The 14942-nt window shown below is 36.1% G+C and overlaps 1 protein-coding gene across 1 annotated transcript; it reads left to right on the forward strand.

The window, feature by feature from the left end:
- The first annotated feature begins 5104 nt into the window (after positions 1–5104).
- On the forward strand, positions 5105–13134 carry LOC143561389 (uncharacterized). The gene is made up of 4 exons (XM_077049488.1): positions 5105–5678; positions 5793–6466; positions 6566–6718; positions 13018–13134. The coding sequence occupies exons 1-4, from the start codon at positions 5105–5107 to the stop codon at positions 13132–13134; spliced, it is 1518 nt and encodes a 505-aa protein (XP_076905603.1).
- The last annotated feature ends 1808 nt before the right edge of the window (positions 13135–14942 follow it).

Raw genomic sequence — 14942 nt, forward strand, 5'->3', positions numbered from 1 at the left:
AACTCACCCAAGAACACCATCAAGGAGGAAACCCACCATTATGAAAAAACCCTCTTAAATTTGGTTTCAAACTTAAGACCTTAGAATCTTAAGTTTTAGCCAACATTTCATTCTATTGAACCAGAAGAGGAACTACACATGCAATAAAATATACTTAATTAGTGGCTTACAAAAGAAAAAATAGTGAAAAAACTAAAAGTTAAAGAAAGGCCAAGTTACTAGTCAAATAGCACCATGTAGAAAAGAAAGTTGATAACCTATGTTACAACTCAAATTTTAGAGCATATTGTCTATTGCTAGGGTCTTCGATGTATTAGTTATGATTATATAGGGCTTAAAATGTCAAATGTATAGTTTGTGTTTTGTAGTTAACGCATAAGTCACAAGTCAAACAACGCATATCTTATGCGGCGTATATGTTATACGCCGTATAACATATACAGACTTGGTGTACTTGTTGATGTTTCCTATAAATAGGGGACTTAGGCGTTGTTACTTAGACTTTTGGTCATTTGTTTGAGTGAGAGACTAGAGAGAGAAAGTGTGCAAAGTGTCATATCTTATAATATTTCATGATATATATGAGAATATGCTTAATGTTTACTTGTGTGTGTTAGGGTCTTAGATGTATTAGATATGATTGTATAGGGCTAAAAATGTCAAATGTATAGTTTGTGTTTTGTAGTCAACGCATAAGTCACAAGTCAACGCATATCTTATGCGGCGTATATGTTATACACCGTATAACATATACGGACTTGGTGTACTTGTTGATGTTTCCTATAAATAGGGGACTTATGCGTTGATACTTAGACTTTTGGTCATTTGTCTAAGTGAGAGACTAGGGAGAGAAAGTGTCCAAAGTGTCATATCTTATAACCTTTCATGATATATATGAGAATGAGCTTAATGTTTACTTGTGTGTGTTCAATCTCAATGGATTCCGCAATTTGAGATTCAAGCTGTAACATTCAGAGATCCTAATTGTAATCTATTCAAGATCACAGGTCATTTCAAGTGGTATCAGAGAATTATGGCTCGTTACTAGCTTGAACACTTCAAGCTTTCAAAGTTTTTCTCTCTACATTCAAATTCCACCGTCAAAAGTTCTATAAACTTTCACACATTGTTCTTTACACATCCGTGACAAACCCTACCAAAATTCATTCAATTCCTACATCATTTGTACCTTCAAATTCCAAAATTACCGAAATGGAGATCTTCACCGTATATGTCATGACAGCGTATATGTTCTTCACGTATAACATATACGGCGTATAACATATATGTCGCATATGTTATAAGGTGAACATTTATACGTTGACCTCATAGATATACGTTGACCATACTTCAATACTTATACGTTGAATGCTCTTTGACCTCACGACATATCCGTTAAACAATACTTATACGTTGACTCTTCTTGTTTTTCATACATATACGTTGACCAGATAAGATATACGTTGACTTTGACCAAAATGGAAAACCTAAGTGCGTCCGTGTCACAACCGTCTATCCTACTTTAGAATATCAATTTGGAAAATGAGATGGGTACAGCCAATAAGCCTCCTAAGCTTCTTAAGATGGAAGATTATCCTTCATGGGCCAACAAATTTGAGACGTACGTTCAAGCGTTGAACTACGAACGTGGACAGCCGTTGAAGAAGAATACATCATACCTAAGAATGAGAATTGGGAAAACTACCGATTGTCACAAATTGCTGATGCGGATAAACCTTGCTTCTCAAAGAAAGAAAATGCTTAAACTTTTTCAACAAGCAATCAAAGCCGAGATGTTTCAATTACTACAGCACAATGATTCATGCTTTTCAATTTGGCATGCACTATTAAACAAAGATCGAGGAAATCCTAACATGCGTAAGAGTAAAATACCACTGCTCAAGAATGAATTCGATATTTTTACTCAAGTTAAAGGTGAATCTTTTGCTCAGTTGATTGAAAGATACTGCTATCTTGTGAATGAGATGAAAATGCTGAAGATTGATAAGTCTGAGTATGAATACATCGGTAAACTTGCTGATGCTTTGCCTGAAAAGTGGGGTACTTTCATAATGATTATGCTCATTTGAACTTTGCAAGTTTTATCGAAAAGCTTGAAGCTCATGATTTGGAGCTTAGAAAGAAACAAAAAATGAAATCTACAGCCATATCACAAGATATGGGTTTGTATTACAAGAGTTCTAATTAAAGTGTTACTCCAAATCCCAAGATTCCCACTGCATTTTGTGCTGAGCCAATCAGTCAAGCTTGTATTACAAATGTCACTGCTACTCCTCAATACAGTAGTAGTTATTCTGGAACAATCCTGACTACTCAAGTTTCAAGTTCAAAGGATTCTGATGTTATCCGGTGCAACATTGTAGTGAATATGAAGAATACGGGAAACATGACCACTGACACTATCAAGGAACACATGGCTTTTCTAGGATCTGTTCTAGAATCATATGAGTGTTTGGTGGCGGGTCGCATTGGAAATTATAATATGACAAAAGAAGACTATGATCAGAGCGACCCAGAGGAAATGGAAATGATTGACATAAGGTGGTGCATGGCAAGTGTGATAAGGAGAGCACAAAGATTCAAAGAAATAACTGGTCAGAATGTGCTTGATGGTACAACTTCTAAGTTAGGCTATGATAAGTCTAAAGTTAGATGTTTTCGTTGCAAAGAGAAATGACATCTCAAAAGGGAATGTACTAGCAAAAATGTAGAGGATAATGTTGCTAATACTTTTAGACGAGATTACTATAAGCAAGCTATATATCATCGTCCAGAAGGAGAATCATCAAAGGGAAAGAAACCTAATGAAGCATCAACCTCGCAGCAAAAGGCAGCTACCGCCCAAGTTGATGAAGGTTTCAATTGGAATTCAGTATTTCAAGCTAATGTGGCTCAAGTGGTTGATGAAGAAAACAGGAGGTTAATAATATAGTTAGATAGTTAATGGGGTTGAAGATAAGGATGGTAGTGAGATTAAGACAGAGATTCAAGAGTTTGAGGTAAAGGTGGATAGTGATATTGAGAATGAAGTTGTTAAGGATGAGAACTTGGACAAGAATGTGACTGAAGATAGCAATAGAGAAGTTGATCGTGATACTTCTGATGAAGAACTTCCTCGATCATATGATAAAATTCATGAGGGTCCTTCTGACTATCTTATTTCATTATTTTCACCTGATATTATCGAGAGTTTTGCAGGATGGTTATGAAGAAGATATTCCACAAGGAAAAAAATTGACTTTGGAATGGAAGAGGATGTTGAAAGTTCAGAAGTTAATAAGTTTGTAAATAAGAAGGAATTAGTTGATGTTGATGAAAAGATCGTTAAAAAAAATTTGTTGAAGGAGTGGTGGAAGACATCACTGATGTTGACTAAGAAACTTCAAGTGAGGAACTAATTGATCAAGCTTTCATGACAAATGAGGTAATTCTTAACTCAAATATTTGTGAAAAATGTGAATTGCCTTATGATGAATGTGATTTTAAAGATCTTGAAATCAAAGAATTAAAGAGACACTATGATAAGTCTTTATTTGATCTCAACCTTGTTAATGAGGCATACATGAAGCTTCAATCATGTGAAAATAATTTATGGGAAAAGATTTTACAAAATCAAAAGAAAATTTCTATGCTAAAGCACACGGTTGAAGACAAATAAATTGCCATTAACAGACACATTGACGAAAACGCAACACTCAAACTTGAGCTTCAAACACTCAAGATTGAGACTGAAAGAGTTAACTTGAAATTAGTAAGCGATGCTGCATCGTCATATGTACTTGATCACATTATCCCCAAAACTTCATCAAAGAATAAGGATAATGAGACCGAGAACATAAGTGAAGATTATCATGCGGTGCCTCCACCTATGTGGAATGATTATATTCCAGTGAAACCGAAAGGTTTAAAAGAGGCACTCAATGTGGAAATTAATTCACCACATCATAATATCTCCAAGTTTGTCGATAGTGTTTATGAGAAAAATGAGAGTTCTTGTTATGATTCAACAACTGGAGTGAAAATGGCAGAATCAGTGTTGTTTGAGGAAACTGTTAAACCTCATGGGTGTGGTAAACAAAAGGAAGCTGATAACTCGACAAGATTTGCTAAAACAAGTTTCTACAACAAGCAATCTTCTCGAGTTAAGCAATTTTAAGAGAAAAAGATAATGTTTGTGCATGGCAAAACATCAGAATCTGAAAAGGAAGTTGAAATTAGAAAACAGTCAAATGATGAATTTTATCGCTTAAAAGCAGAACGTGAATAGGTTGAAACTACATCTCAAATCAATAAATTCATTGATAGGAGACGTTTTTGTTGTAATGAGGTTGGACATGTGTTCTATGCTTGTACAAATCGATACAAACAGGATCACATTCTGCTTCAAAAGACTGTGAGAAAGAAACCTGGACTAGGTTATGTGAGTGAAAAGAAACCAGTCTGTGTCAATGAAGATGTGAAAATCTTGAAAAGAGGTGAATCAATTGACATTCAAAGGTTGTTAAAAATGATGTTTTAAAATCAACCAATTCAAAAACAAATCAAACATCGTTTTATAAAAAGAAACAATCTGCTGGTCAAAACTAGGTAGCAAAAACTGTTGTTAAACTACTTGATTGTGTTGAGAAAGTGAAATCTGAATCTGAGTCACCAACATTAAGTGAAAATTCGTGTGTTACAGAAGATGAAAATGATAGGTTGTTGTTTAAACATATTAAACAACCTAAGACCAAGAAGGCTTGGATTTCCTTGTTTCACTGATTCGTTAACTGTATGTGCAGGGGCTTCCAAGATCCCATGATTCTCGTTGGATAATGGATAGTGGAGCTTCTAGACACATGAAGGGTATTCTATAAGACGAGGGTATGTCGGATTTGCTGGAAATCAAGGGGGACAAATTGTTGGTGAAGGAACATTAACAAATGGGAAAGTGACTTTCGAGAATGTCAACTACATTTCAGAGTTGGATAATAACTTGCTCAGTATATCACAAATCTATGATAAACAGTTCTCTACACATTTCATAGACCGAGAATGTCTGATTTTGAAACCGGGTTTCAAAATTCCAGAAGAGTAGATCATTATGCGTGCTCCTCGAGTGAATGATCTTTACGTCATGAATATGAGCAATGCATCAACGTCATCAGGGTCTGCACAATGTTTCATATCAAGAGCATCTGAACGGGAATCAGTTTTATGGAATCGGAGGATGGGACATATTAGTTTGAGGAAAATGAACCATTTGGTTCACAAGAATCTGGTAGAAGGAGTTAGCTTGAGGAATTTTCAGTTAAGTGAAGAATATTTGGACTGTAAGAAGGGAAAGCAAACGAAGAAATCTCATCCAGGGAAACTGGTCAATTCCATCAATTTACCCTTTGAACGTCTTCATATAGATCTATTTGGTCCAGTGAATGTCAAAAGTATTACAGGAGAGCTTTATTGTCTTGTGGTTACTGATTATTATTCGAGATTTTCATGGGTGATGTTTTTGGAATCAAAAGATGAGACATATGATTCCCTCATGGTCTTATTCAAGAAGCTGGAGAATCTTTATAATCTTCCAATCCGGCGAATAAGAAGTGATAATGGAACGGAGTTCAAGAATAACAGAATGATTGAGTACTGTAATGACCAGGGGATTCTTCATGAATTCAGTGCACCATACACTCCACAACAAAATGGGGTCGCTGAACGAAAGAATCGAACTTTGATTGAAACAGCTCGAACTATGCTCTTAGATTCAAAATTACCAATTAATTTTTGGTCAGAAGCAGTGGCGGCGGCTTGTTATACACTCAACCGGGTACTTACGATAAAGAAGTTTGGAAAGACATGTTTTGAGCTACTTAATCGTCGCAAACCAAATTTGAAGTGGCTTGAACCGTTTGGATCAACATGTATCGTTCTTGAACCAAGTGGGAAATTTGGTCCAAAATCTGTTGAAGGATTCTTTGTGGGGTATGCTAGTCCACTTAGACGTGTCTACATTCCTAACCTCCACAAAATTATTCAACTTCAAAATGTCGATTGTCAACGATACACTCCTAACTTTCAACGACCAGGAGACTCAAGGCTGTTTGATTATGATAGTCTTTGGGAGATCTTCAAACTTCCTGAAGAAGATTTTTCTGAAGAAAATTTGACGATGATCTACAATCAACAATTTTCGGAAAATCAAGTGATTATGCATGAAGAACCTGCATCTTTTCCTCCAAATATTCCTGATCATGTTCAATCCGATGATGTTCCAGAAACAGTTCCAGTTTTTGATGACAACGATGATTCAGATGAGGAGATTATTGAAGCTATTTCTCCATCCACTGTTACTCCTAAATTATGTGAGAACAATCTCCAATCTGAAGTGTCAGTACATATCGAGGTGGTCCCAAGAACTGTATCTTATCATCCCGAGCAGAATATAATTAGAGATCTGAATGCTAGAGTACAAACGAGACGTTAACTTGATCAGAATCTTCAGTGTTTCTATTTGAAGGTTTCTCCTTTACAAAATCAATTCTCATTTAAATGTTTCATTTCTCAGGTTGAGCCGAAAACATATAAAGAGGCCCTAACAAAAGAAAGCTGTGTCAATGCTATGCAAGAGGAGCTTATGCAATTTGAGAAGCTCAGAGTCTGGAAATTGGTTGATTTACCCGAGGATAAAAGCAAATCAACACTAAATGGGTATTCAAGTGTAAAAGGGATGAAAATGGGATTATTGTTCGAAACAAGGCAAGACTTGTTGTATTAGGATTCAATCAGAGAGAAGGTATTGACTGCAACGAGGTTTATGCACCAGTTGCAAGGCTAGATGCTATTCGAATATTTCTAGCTTTTGCTTCTTGGAAAGGTTTCAAAGTTTATCAGTTGGATGTGAAGTTAGCATTTCTTAACAGGAAGCTTAGTGAAGAAGTCTATGTGGGACAGCCACCGGGGTTTGTCGATCCGATCCACAAAGACAAAGTGCATCTCCTTGATAAAGCCCTTTACGGTCTCCATCAAGCCCCGAGAGCTTGGTATGAGACGTTGTCTCAACATCTATTAGACAATGGTTTTATCAAAGGAACCGTCGATTGTACACTTTTCACCAAATCTGTTGATGGACATCTATTGATTGTGAAAATATATGTTGACGATATAATCTTTGGGTCGACAAATGATATTCTGTGCAAGCAGTTTGAAGAAGTCATGAAAAAGAAATTTGAAATGAGTGCAATGGGGGAGATGAAGTTCTTTCTTGGACTTCAAGTAGAACAGTTGTCAGATGGTATTTTCATTCATCAGACAAAGTATGTCAATGACGTTTTGACGAAGTTCAACATGACTGATGAATCGGCAATCAGTACTCCTCTACCATTGAATCATGGTATCGGTCCTGATCCCAATGGGGAGAAGGTTGACCAAACCTTATACCGATCCATGATAGGCTCATTGATGTATTTGACTGCTTCTCAGCCAGACATCATGTATGCTACCTGTTTGTGTCCTCGATATCAGTCAAATCCGAAGGTTTCACATCTCATGATCGTCAAAAGGATTCTACGCTATCTCAAGGGATGTCCGGGGGTCGGTCTCTGGTATCCAAAAGACGATGAGTTTGTTGTTAAGGGCATTTTCTTATTCGGATTATGGAAGCTGTAAGCTGAATGCCAAATCTACAACGGCAGGGTGTCAGTTCTTTGGCAAACGACTTGTCACCTGGCAATGCAAGAAACAGATCACAGTTTCGTTGTCTACCTGTGAAGCTGAGTATGTAGCTGCTTTCAGTTGCTGCTCTCAGGTTCTTTGGATACAACAACAGATGCGGGACTATGGTTTGAATTTTCTTACTACCCCTATCTTCGTAGATAATAATGTAGATAAAATTCACACCGATGAACTAAAAGTAGATCTATTCACCAAAGCTTTTGATAAGTCACGATTTCAATACTTATTAAAAATTAATGGTTTCAAAGTTTTGGGCCGTGTTGAAAAGGGGGTTACCGAGATTACAGGTGTGTTGGATACCTAGTGTAAGACCCCGAATCCCGGGAATCCTACAGTTGGTAATCATATCCGAAAATTCATAAAAATTTAAAACCAAGAAAATTCGTTTTGTTTAAAATAAGTTCAGAGTAAATAACAACGGAATAAGAAGTATCAAGAATCCCAAAACTTAACAAAAGTTTAACCAAAACAATACATTTTATTTGAAAACCGGTTCAGAGTATGTAATCAGCGGAAAATCATAAGTTCTAAAACAAATTCCCCAACCCGAGAATTAGGCCCAAAACCAAGTTTAAATATATCTAGTAATAATTAAAAGAACATATTTCATTATTGAAACGCTCCGACTAGATATGCCTTCAACCGTCCAAGTAGCCTCGAGCACGTCCAAGCGGTAAGCATCCTCCTCCTAACCTGAAACTCACACTAACATACACACAAAGTCAGCTTGAGCTGAGTGAGTTCAAGTTTTAATAATTTAAAATTTATAATAATCATTCCAAGAGTTATAAGATAAAACGGGATATGAAAAGTTAGGCCATCATCAACAATAAGTAGTCATACTTATATACATATACATCTATATGAGTGTATCCCTATAAATATCACCCAAGTAATAACATCAGGGTCGAGCACACGTACAACCCAAACACGTAACATCTCATTCAACGACACAAGGTAGGCATACGCAAACATCCTTAGTCGATAACGACTAATTAACATCAGGGTCGAGCACACGTATAACCCAAACACGTAACATCTCATCTAACGTATGCAAACACAAAGTAGGCATACGTAAACATCCTTAGTCGATAAAGACTAAATAACATCGCCAATTATTGGCCATACAATTATATATGTACAAACATACGTTCAAACATACAATAACATTATCCCAAGGCCTACCCTATACAAGTAAGCCCATACAAAATAATTTAAACGGTTCATCATGTAAAATCAGTTGGGTGTGTATGCTAGCCCAAAACTTGAAAAGATTAAAAAAGGCATCATGAACTCACCTGACACAAGGCATGAGTTTACCACGAGCTAGAGAACCCCTAAGTATCCCCACAACTCAAAAGCCTGTTGGTTTACATATAAACATTACTAACGACACCAAAAGGACTCGTTTATCCTACGAGACGTTCTAGCATGGTTCGAGTTACCTAAAGCCTCGACCTCATCAAACTCAATCATAACAGCCCCCGGGGCCTTACATTCACCAACACGACCCTTATATACTCCCGGGAATAAAGAATTCCCAAATTACCCCCGGAAGCACTAGGTGATACTAACACGCGCGTTTAAGAGTTGTTTAGGAGATTAACATCCAACTCAGCCCCACGTGGACCCATTATGATAAATTCACAGCCAACGAGTCCACACGACGCTACACGAGTCGAATGGGTCGGTAATTCGCAAGTACAACGCACTAACTATTCAATAAACGCGAATGCGCATTGTACCGACCCATTCGGGTAACCGACAGCCAATTCAGCCCCAATACCCATAAAAATCATTTTTCAACAGCCTGTACATTAACCCGAAACTATCCGAACTGAATCGGTCATCACTTACTTCATCCCTCGCGTTAAACGCAACAAAACACTATTCTGGCCAACCGAAAACAATCTTTCAAACTACAACTAGTTGACCAATCAAACAAACACCAATGGATATAATTTTAAAGTATGCAATACTAGAAATACCTAGGAAGATGTTGGTGCAAAAACTCACTTCAAACAGCCCCGACAAGAGCACAATTGAACATCCACCGGTTAAGCCTAAAACGAACTTATCGATCAATAACAAGTAAAACGTGCAGATTTTAGCATGCGAAGATGCATTTAATTACATAGGATAACCTTTAAAATAATTTATTAAATTTTTACCAAATTTTAATAAATGTCTTAGGTTTATAAAAATATTTTTATTGTATTTTCCTAGTGGACACAAAAATCATAAAATTCCTCCAACACAGAAGGATATGTGCAGCTATTTCAGTGCGCAACAAAATGGTTTTATTTTTACAAAAATCATTACCCAGCCAAATTAAATGATTCCAATTGGGTTTGGTTCCTAACTCAAAATACTAACTTCCAGAAATGGAACCAAGCAATTTGGACTTGTCGAAAAAGGGTTATGATTTCGGGAAGACAGACCAGAATCCGTCATCCCGCATTAGCTTTGACACTCGATCTTATAAAATCATAAAAAGCATTCAAATCTCGTCCAAAAATTACATATTATACCTTTTTGGAAACTAGACTCAAAGTAGAACATCATAGAAACAAGAATAGATCAAAAAAAATATATTTTCATTAATTTACATACCGAACAATAAATGAGTACGAATCTGTCAGAAATCGTTATGACCAAAACTCAAACCTAACGACCAATAAGCGCGTTAATATGATCAATTAAGGTGTAAAAGACTTGGGGACATAGAACTAACCTTCAATTGAAGTTTTATGCCTAACACTTGGCTGCAAAAAAGAAAAATCGGGGCTTGGGGGGGCTGCTCACTTCCGATCGGCAGGTAGGGTGGGGAGGGAGCTAGGGTTTTTTTTTGTTTTATGTTATAATATAAAATGATACACTCTAGCCCCTCCAATCTGAAGGATAAAGCAACTTGAACGAAAATTTTAATGAATTTAACGTAACGGAAAGACGAGAGGGCCTCCGAGAAAGGCTAGATAAATCCCGAGAAATATACATACATTACAGGCTTAAATTCCTTTAACCGGAATTAACGGGCATTACACCTAGTGATCTTGAACATCAGAGTCAATTTTCTTTTTTTTATAAATAGTTTTTCATATAGTTTTTGATTTTAGGGGGAGAAATTTTGAGAAAAACCAAAAACATTGAAATTTTCGAAAAAGCCAAAAACATTAAAAATGTTGCTCCTCAGAAAATGAGTATTTGAAACAAAAATGGAAGATGATAGTACATTGATCATCTGGTCCCAATTCCAGTAAAAAAAAATAGGCATAAAAGGCTATGTGCTTAACTGTATTGGTGCATTGGTAGGCCTTTAAAAACAAACACGTAAGGAAAAGTAATTGATATAAACTAAAATTGCCAAATTTATGGGGTATTTGTTTCTAACAAAAGTCTTAATAATGATGGCAGAAATGTAATAGCTGGTCATACTCAAGCCTTTTAATCAGAATGACCGTTTAAAATTGTTAAAACATAGCTGTCAGGAAGAGGTTAACGCTTCAACGATGTATGGTTTTATGGCCTTAAATCCTGTATTGATGGGATGCTTTAAGGTTCCTGGATCCATCGGGTCTTTATGCGGTTTATCATCTGGATATTCATTTCGATGAATATTTCAACAAGCTGTAAAAAGCAAACCCGCAGATTAAGCTGATTTATAAGTCATTAAACTTGATCGCACAAGTACTTATGTACTAAATTCATTACTGACTTGATCAAAATCCGCTGTTAGACAAACGTTGTACTCTTGCTCGCGTCTTATTACCATTAAGAAACGGACCACAAGGGACACAATGTTTGCAAGCCGACAGATGAAATCGTGCACACTCATCCATGGTAAAAGACCTTAGAGTATTGATTGATAACAGAGGTATGTCTTGTACTGGGGATTATTTGTTGATATGCTTAAAATAAAAGTATTTTATCTTCTTATTCTAAGGTTTAAGTCAAGTTGGGGTGACTTTGTGAAAATCAAATTAAGCCTGAATCAAGATTAGAACAATTAATTACCTGATATTCTATGCATAATTGAATCAAATTAAAAGTATCACAGAAAATCCCGAATACCAATGACTGACTTAACACCGGTCATAATAAATGCTGAAAAAAAACTGTGATGGAAGGGTAATTTGGTCAATATGATTCCCTGCTCAAACTCACAAAAATATGTGAATTCAGTATTGTTTACTAGTTTTCATTTTTGATTTGTTAAGTTTCTGTTAATATTTGTTTCTATTGAAAACCCAAAAAGATTTTCTTTTTTATTTAGTTTTCGACTCTTGATGGGCGGGTGAACTATCTCTCTGGGAGTTTTCATGAATCAAAAAATCTTGTTTTTACCAAATGAAAAACAAAAGATTCTGCGTTTATCTATTTTATTCAAGGTCATTAATTTGGACTTGATAAAATAGTGATTTTTCAAACCATGCTTATTTAAGTTATTATAATGTACAAGGACATTAAATTGTACTTGTGACCATTACATGGGTGTGAACTGGCTTGAAAACAGATGATGCATATGGCAATACTTATGCAACGTATAAATATTGAGACTTATACGCCACATATGTCAAGTGTATATATATATATATGGGTTATCCGCCGTATATGTCGCATATCTGTTATCAAGTTCTCTCTGTCCTAAAATTTGTTAATTTAGTGAGATTTGACTATCGCAGAGTGATTACTGAGTCTGTTATGGTGATTAACACACCATTCCAGATCATCAAGGTAGGAATTGTTTCCAGATCTAAGGGTGAACTGTAACATTTTCACGTATAAGTCATTTTGATCTGATTATTCCACGATTGGTTACTAATCTATGTTCAGTTCATCTTAGATTGACTTTACGAGTGTTGTTATAACAGTTGATTGGATTATTAGGTGTTTAGTTGGACAGATCTGAAATGAAAGACTTAGAGGTTCATATATAATGACTTTTGACCAGATATACATGTTAAAATCAGAAAATTGTTTTCAAAAGTAGATTAAATGAAAATAAATGATGCATGTGTGATTAATGTTTGAGTCCTGATTGATTTGCAGTTTGATTTTTGATTTTGGGTCAAAACAGAACATATCCGCCGTATATGTTCATACATATACGGAATATATGTTGTGAGTTGACTATAGTCAAAATTATCAGACTTATGCGCTGTGTAGGACTTATACATTGGATTGACTTATACGGTGACAAGAGCTTATCCGCTATTAGGATTATACACTGAAATAAACATATACGCTGAATGAATCAAATGTTAACAAGTGTACTTAATTTTGCAGATAGTTAAAAAGGTTAAGATTACTGATCCAAAGCACAACATCTGTGCATATTTGAATGAAGAGGATCCAAAGGCTGCAAATTTTAGGGTCATCATGCCATTTTTGAAAAGATCATGAATATACAAGGCCATTACTCATTCAGTGGATCCTTATGAAAGCATTGTAACTGAGTTTTGGAGTACTGCCAAAGTTATTGGACAGATATTCATTCCATTGTTCAAGGTCAGAAGATTGTAGTGGATGACGCACTGTTTAGAAAAGTTCTGTAATTCAGAGATAAATCTACAGATCCAGTCGATTTGGATGAAAAAATGGTAAAAGGATGTCTACTGAGAATGGGTTATGGGGATACATTGAACAAGATTGCATTAAGGAAGACTGCATTGTCAAGACCATTCAAGTATCTTGTGCATATAGTAATTCATTGTCTTGGTCATAGAAAAGGAGGTTACAAAGAGATTCTTGACTACCAAATGAGCACAATGGCTGCTTTCTGCTTAAATCTGAAGTATAATTTTTCTCGAATGATTCTAGACAACATGAAGATGAATTTCGGTGATGAACAATGGTTGCAGTATCCGAGGTTTGTTCAAATGATTGTGGAGGAGGTATTTCCTAAGGTAAAGTAGGAAGGGCCTAAGAAATTTCTCGATCATGTTACTAGAAACAATTTGTCAAAGTTAGCTTCATATAAGTTTGTGAAAGAAGCTGATATTCCAAAATTCAGGGGATTATTTGGACATCTTAAGAATCCAAATTATGTTGCTCCCTCTGATAACAAATGGAGGAATGATGGGTGTGATTTGGACAGAGCTGAGGAAGAAAGACTAATCTTGGAATTCAAACCAGTGGGTAAGCACTTCATTAAGATTGAGTCTGATACTAAAGAAGAATCTGTCACTCCTAAAAAGAAGAAGCAAAAAACTATGAAGAAAGAGGTTGTAACACCAGTGATAGAGGATGAAGTTTATTCAACAACATCTGAAAAGCGGAGGAAACTGAATCTGATTCAGAAGGTCGGAGAATAAGGTTAGCCAATTAAAAGTCCAGGATGGGTCTTCAGAGTGACGTGTAAGAACATCCACGACCAGATCTACCCTACGACGCTATGAGCGGAAATCATAACGAAGTGAAAATACTCGAAAACATCTCTTTAATCTTCTCATCTATATCATTGATATCAAAGGTAATACAAGATATATGACAGTGAAAGCCTAAAGTACATCATGGATCACTCCACCAACTGGTCAGGAGCATCAACTAAAACAAGTGATCCACTAACCTATTTATAGGCACACATGAAGACTTATGCGGTGCATAAGATGCCTTTTGTGATTTGACATTATCGTACAATTTCACTAATATCTCATGCTATCAAGACCTAACCAACACAAGACACAAAGTACTAGACATTTCATGTTCCTACACCAATCTTAGGGCTAAGTTTGAGAAAGGGGCTGAAAGTTCAAAGAAACGTAAGTCTACTGATGAACAAGATGAAACATATGTACCAAAAGTTGTTGTTGAGAAGCCAGTTAAGCCAAAGAAAGTTCGTATCAAGAAGAAATCAAAGAGGGTGGCATCTCCAAAGTTAAAACTGATTGATGAGCCTGATAGTGAAGAACCTGAGATTATTGTTACTCCAATCAATTAAGAGTTTATTGTGGAAGAACCAGTTATGGACTTGGGCAGAGATGATAATGTATTAAAGACACCAGTGGTGGAACCATCTCCACAAGCACAAGTGCCACATGTTTCACCAAAGCCTACTGATAGAGCTCCTGATTTTAGCTTACCGTCTCTGGATGCAAGCTGCTTTGGAGATTTTCCTACTTTTCGTGAACATGATTCATTAAAGACTACTATTACTGAGCAAGGAATAAATATTGACAGTTTGGTAGTTGAGACTGAAAGGTTGAGGACTG

Source organism: Bidens hawaiensis, unplaced genomic scaffold (assembly GCF_021521415.1).
Source record: "Bidens hawaiensis isolate Kalapana, Puna unplaced genomic scaffold, B.hawaiensis_p1.1 tig00020673_1, whole genome shotgun sequence".
Taxonomy (NCBI): Eukaryota; Viridiplantae; Streptophyta; class Magnoliopsida; order Asterales; family Asteraceae; genus Bidens; species Bidens hawaiensis.

Excerpts from the sequence above, each read along its gene's own strand:
- LOC143561389 (XM_077049488.1), top strand. The coding sequence starts at position 5,105 with ATGCGTGCTCCTCGAGTGAATGATCTTTACGTCATGAATATGAGCAAT. Across the intron at positions 5,679-5,792 it reads GGGGATTCTTCATGAATTCA|AAGCAGTGGCGGCGGCTTGT; the intron begins GTGCACCATACA and ends ATTTTTGGTCAG. Across the intron at positions 6,467-6,565 it reads TTAGAGATCTGAATGCTAGA|GTTGAGCCGAAAACATATAA; the intron begins GTACAAACGAGA and ends TTCATTTCTCAG.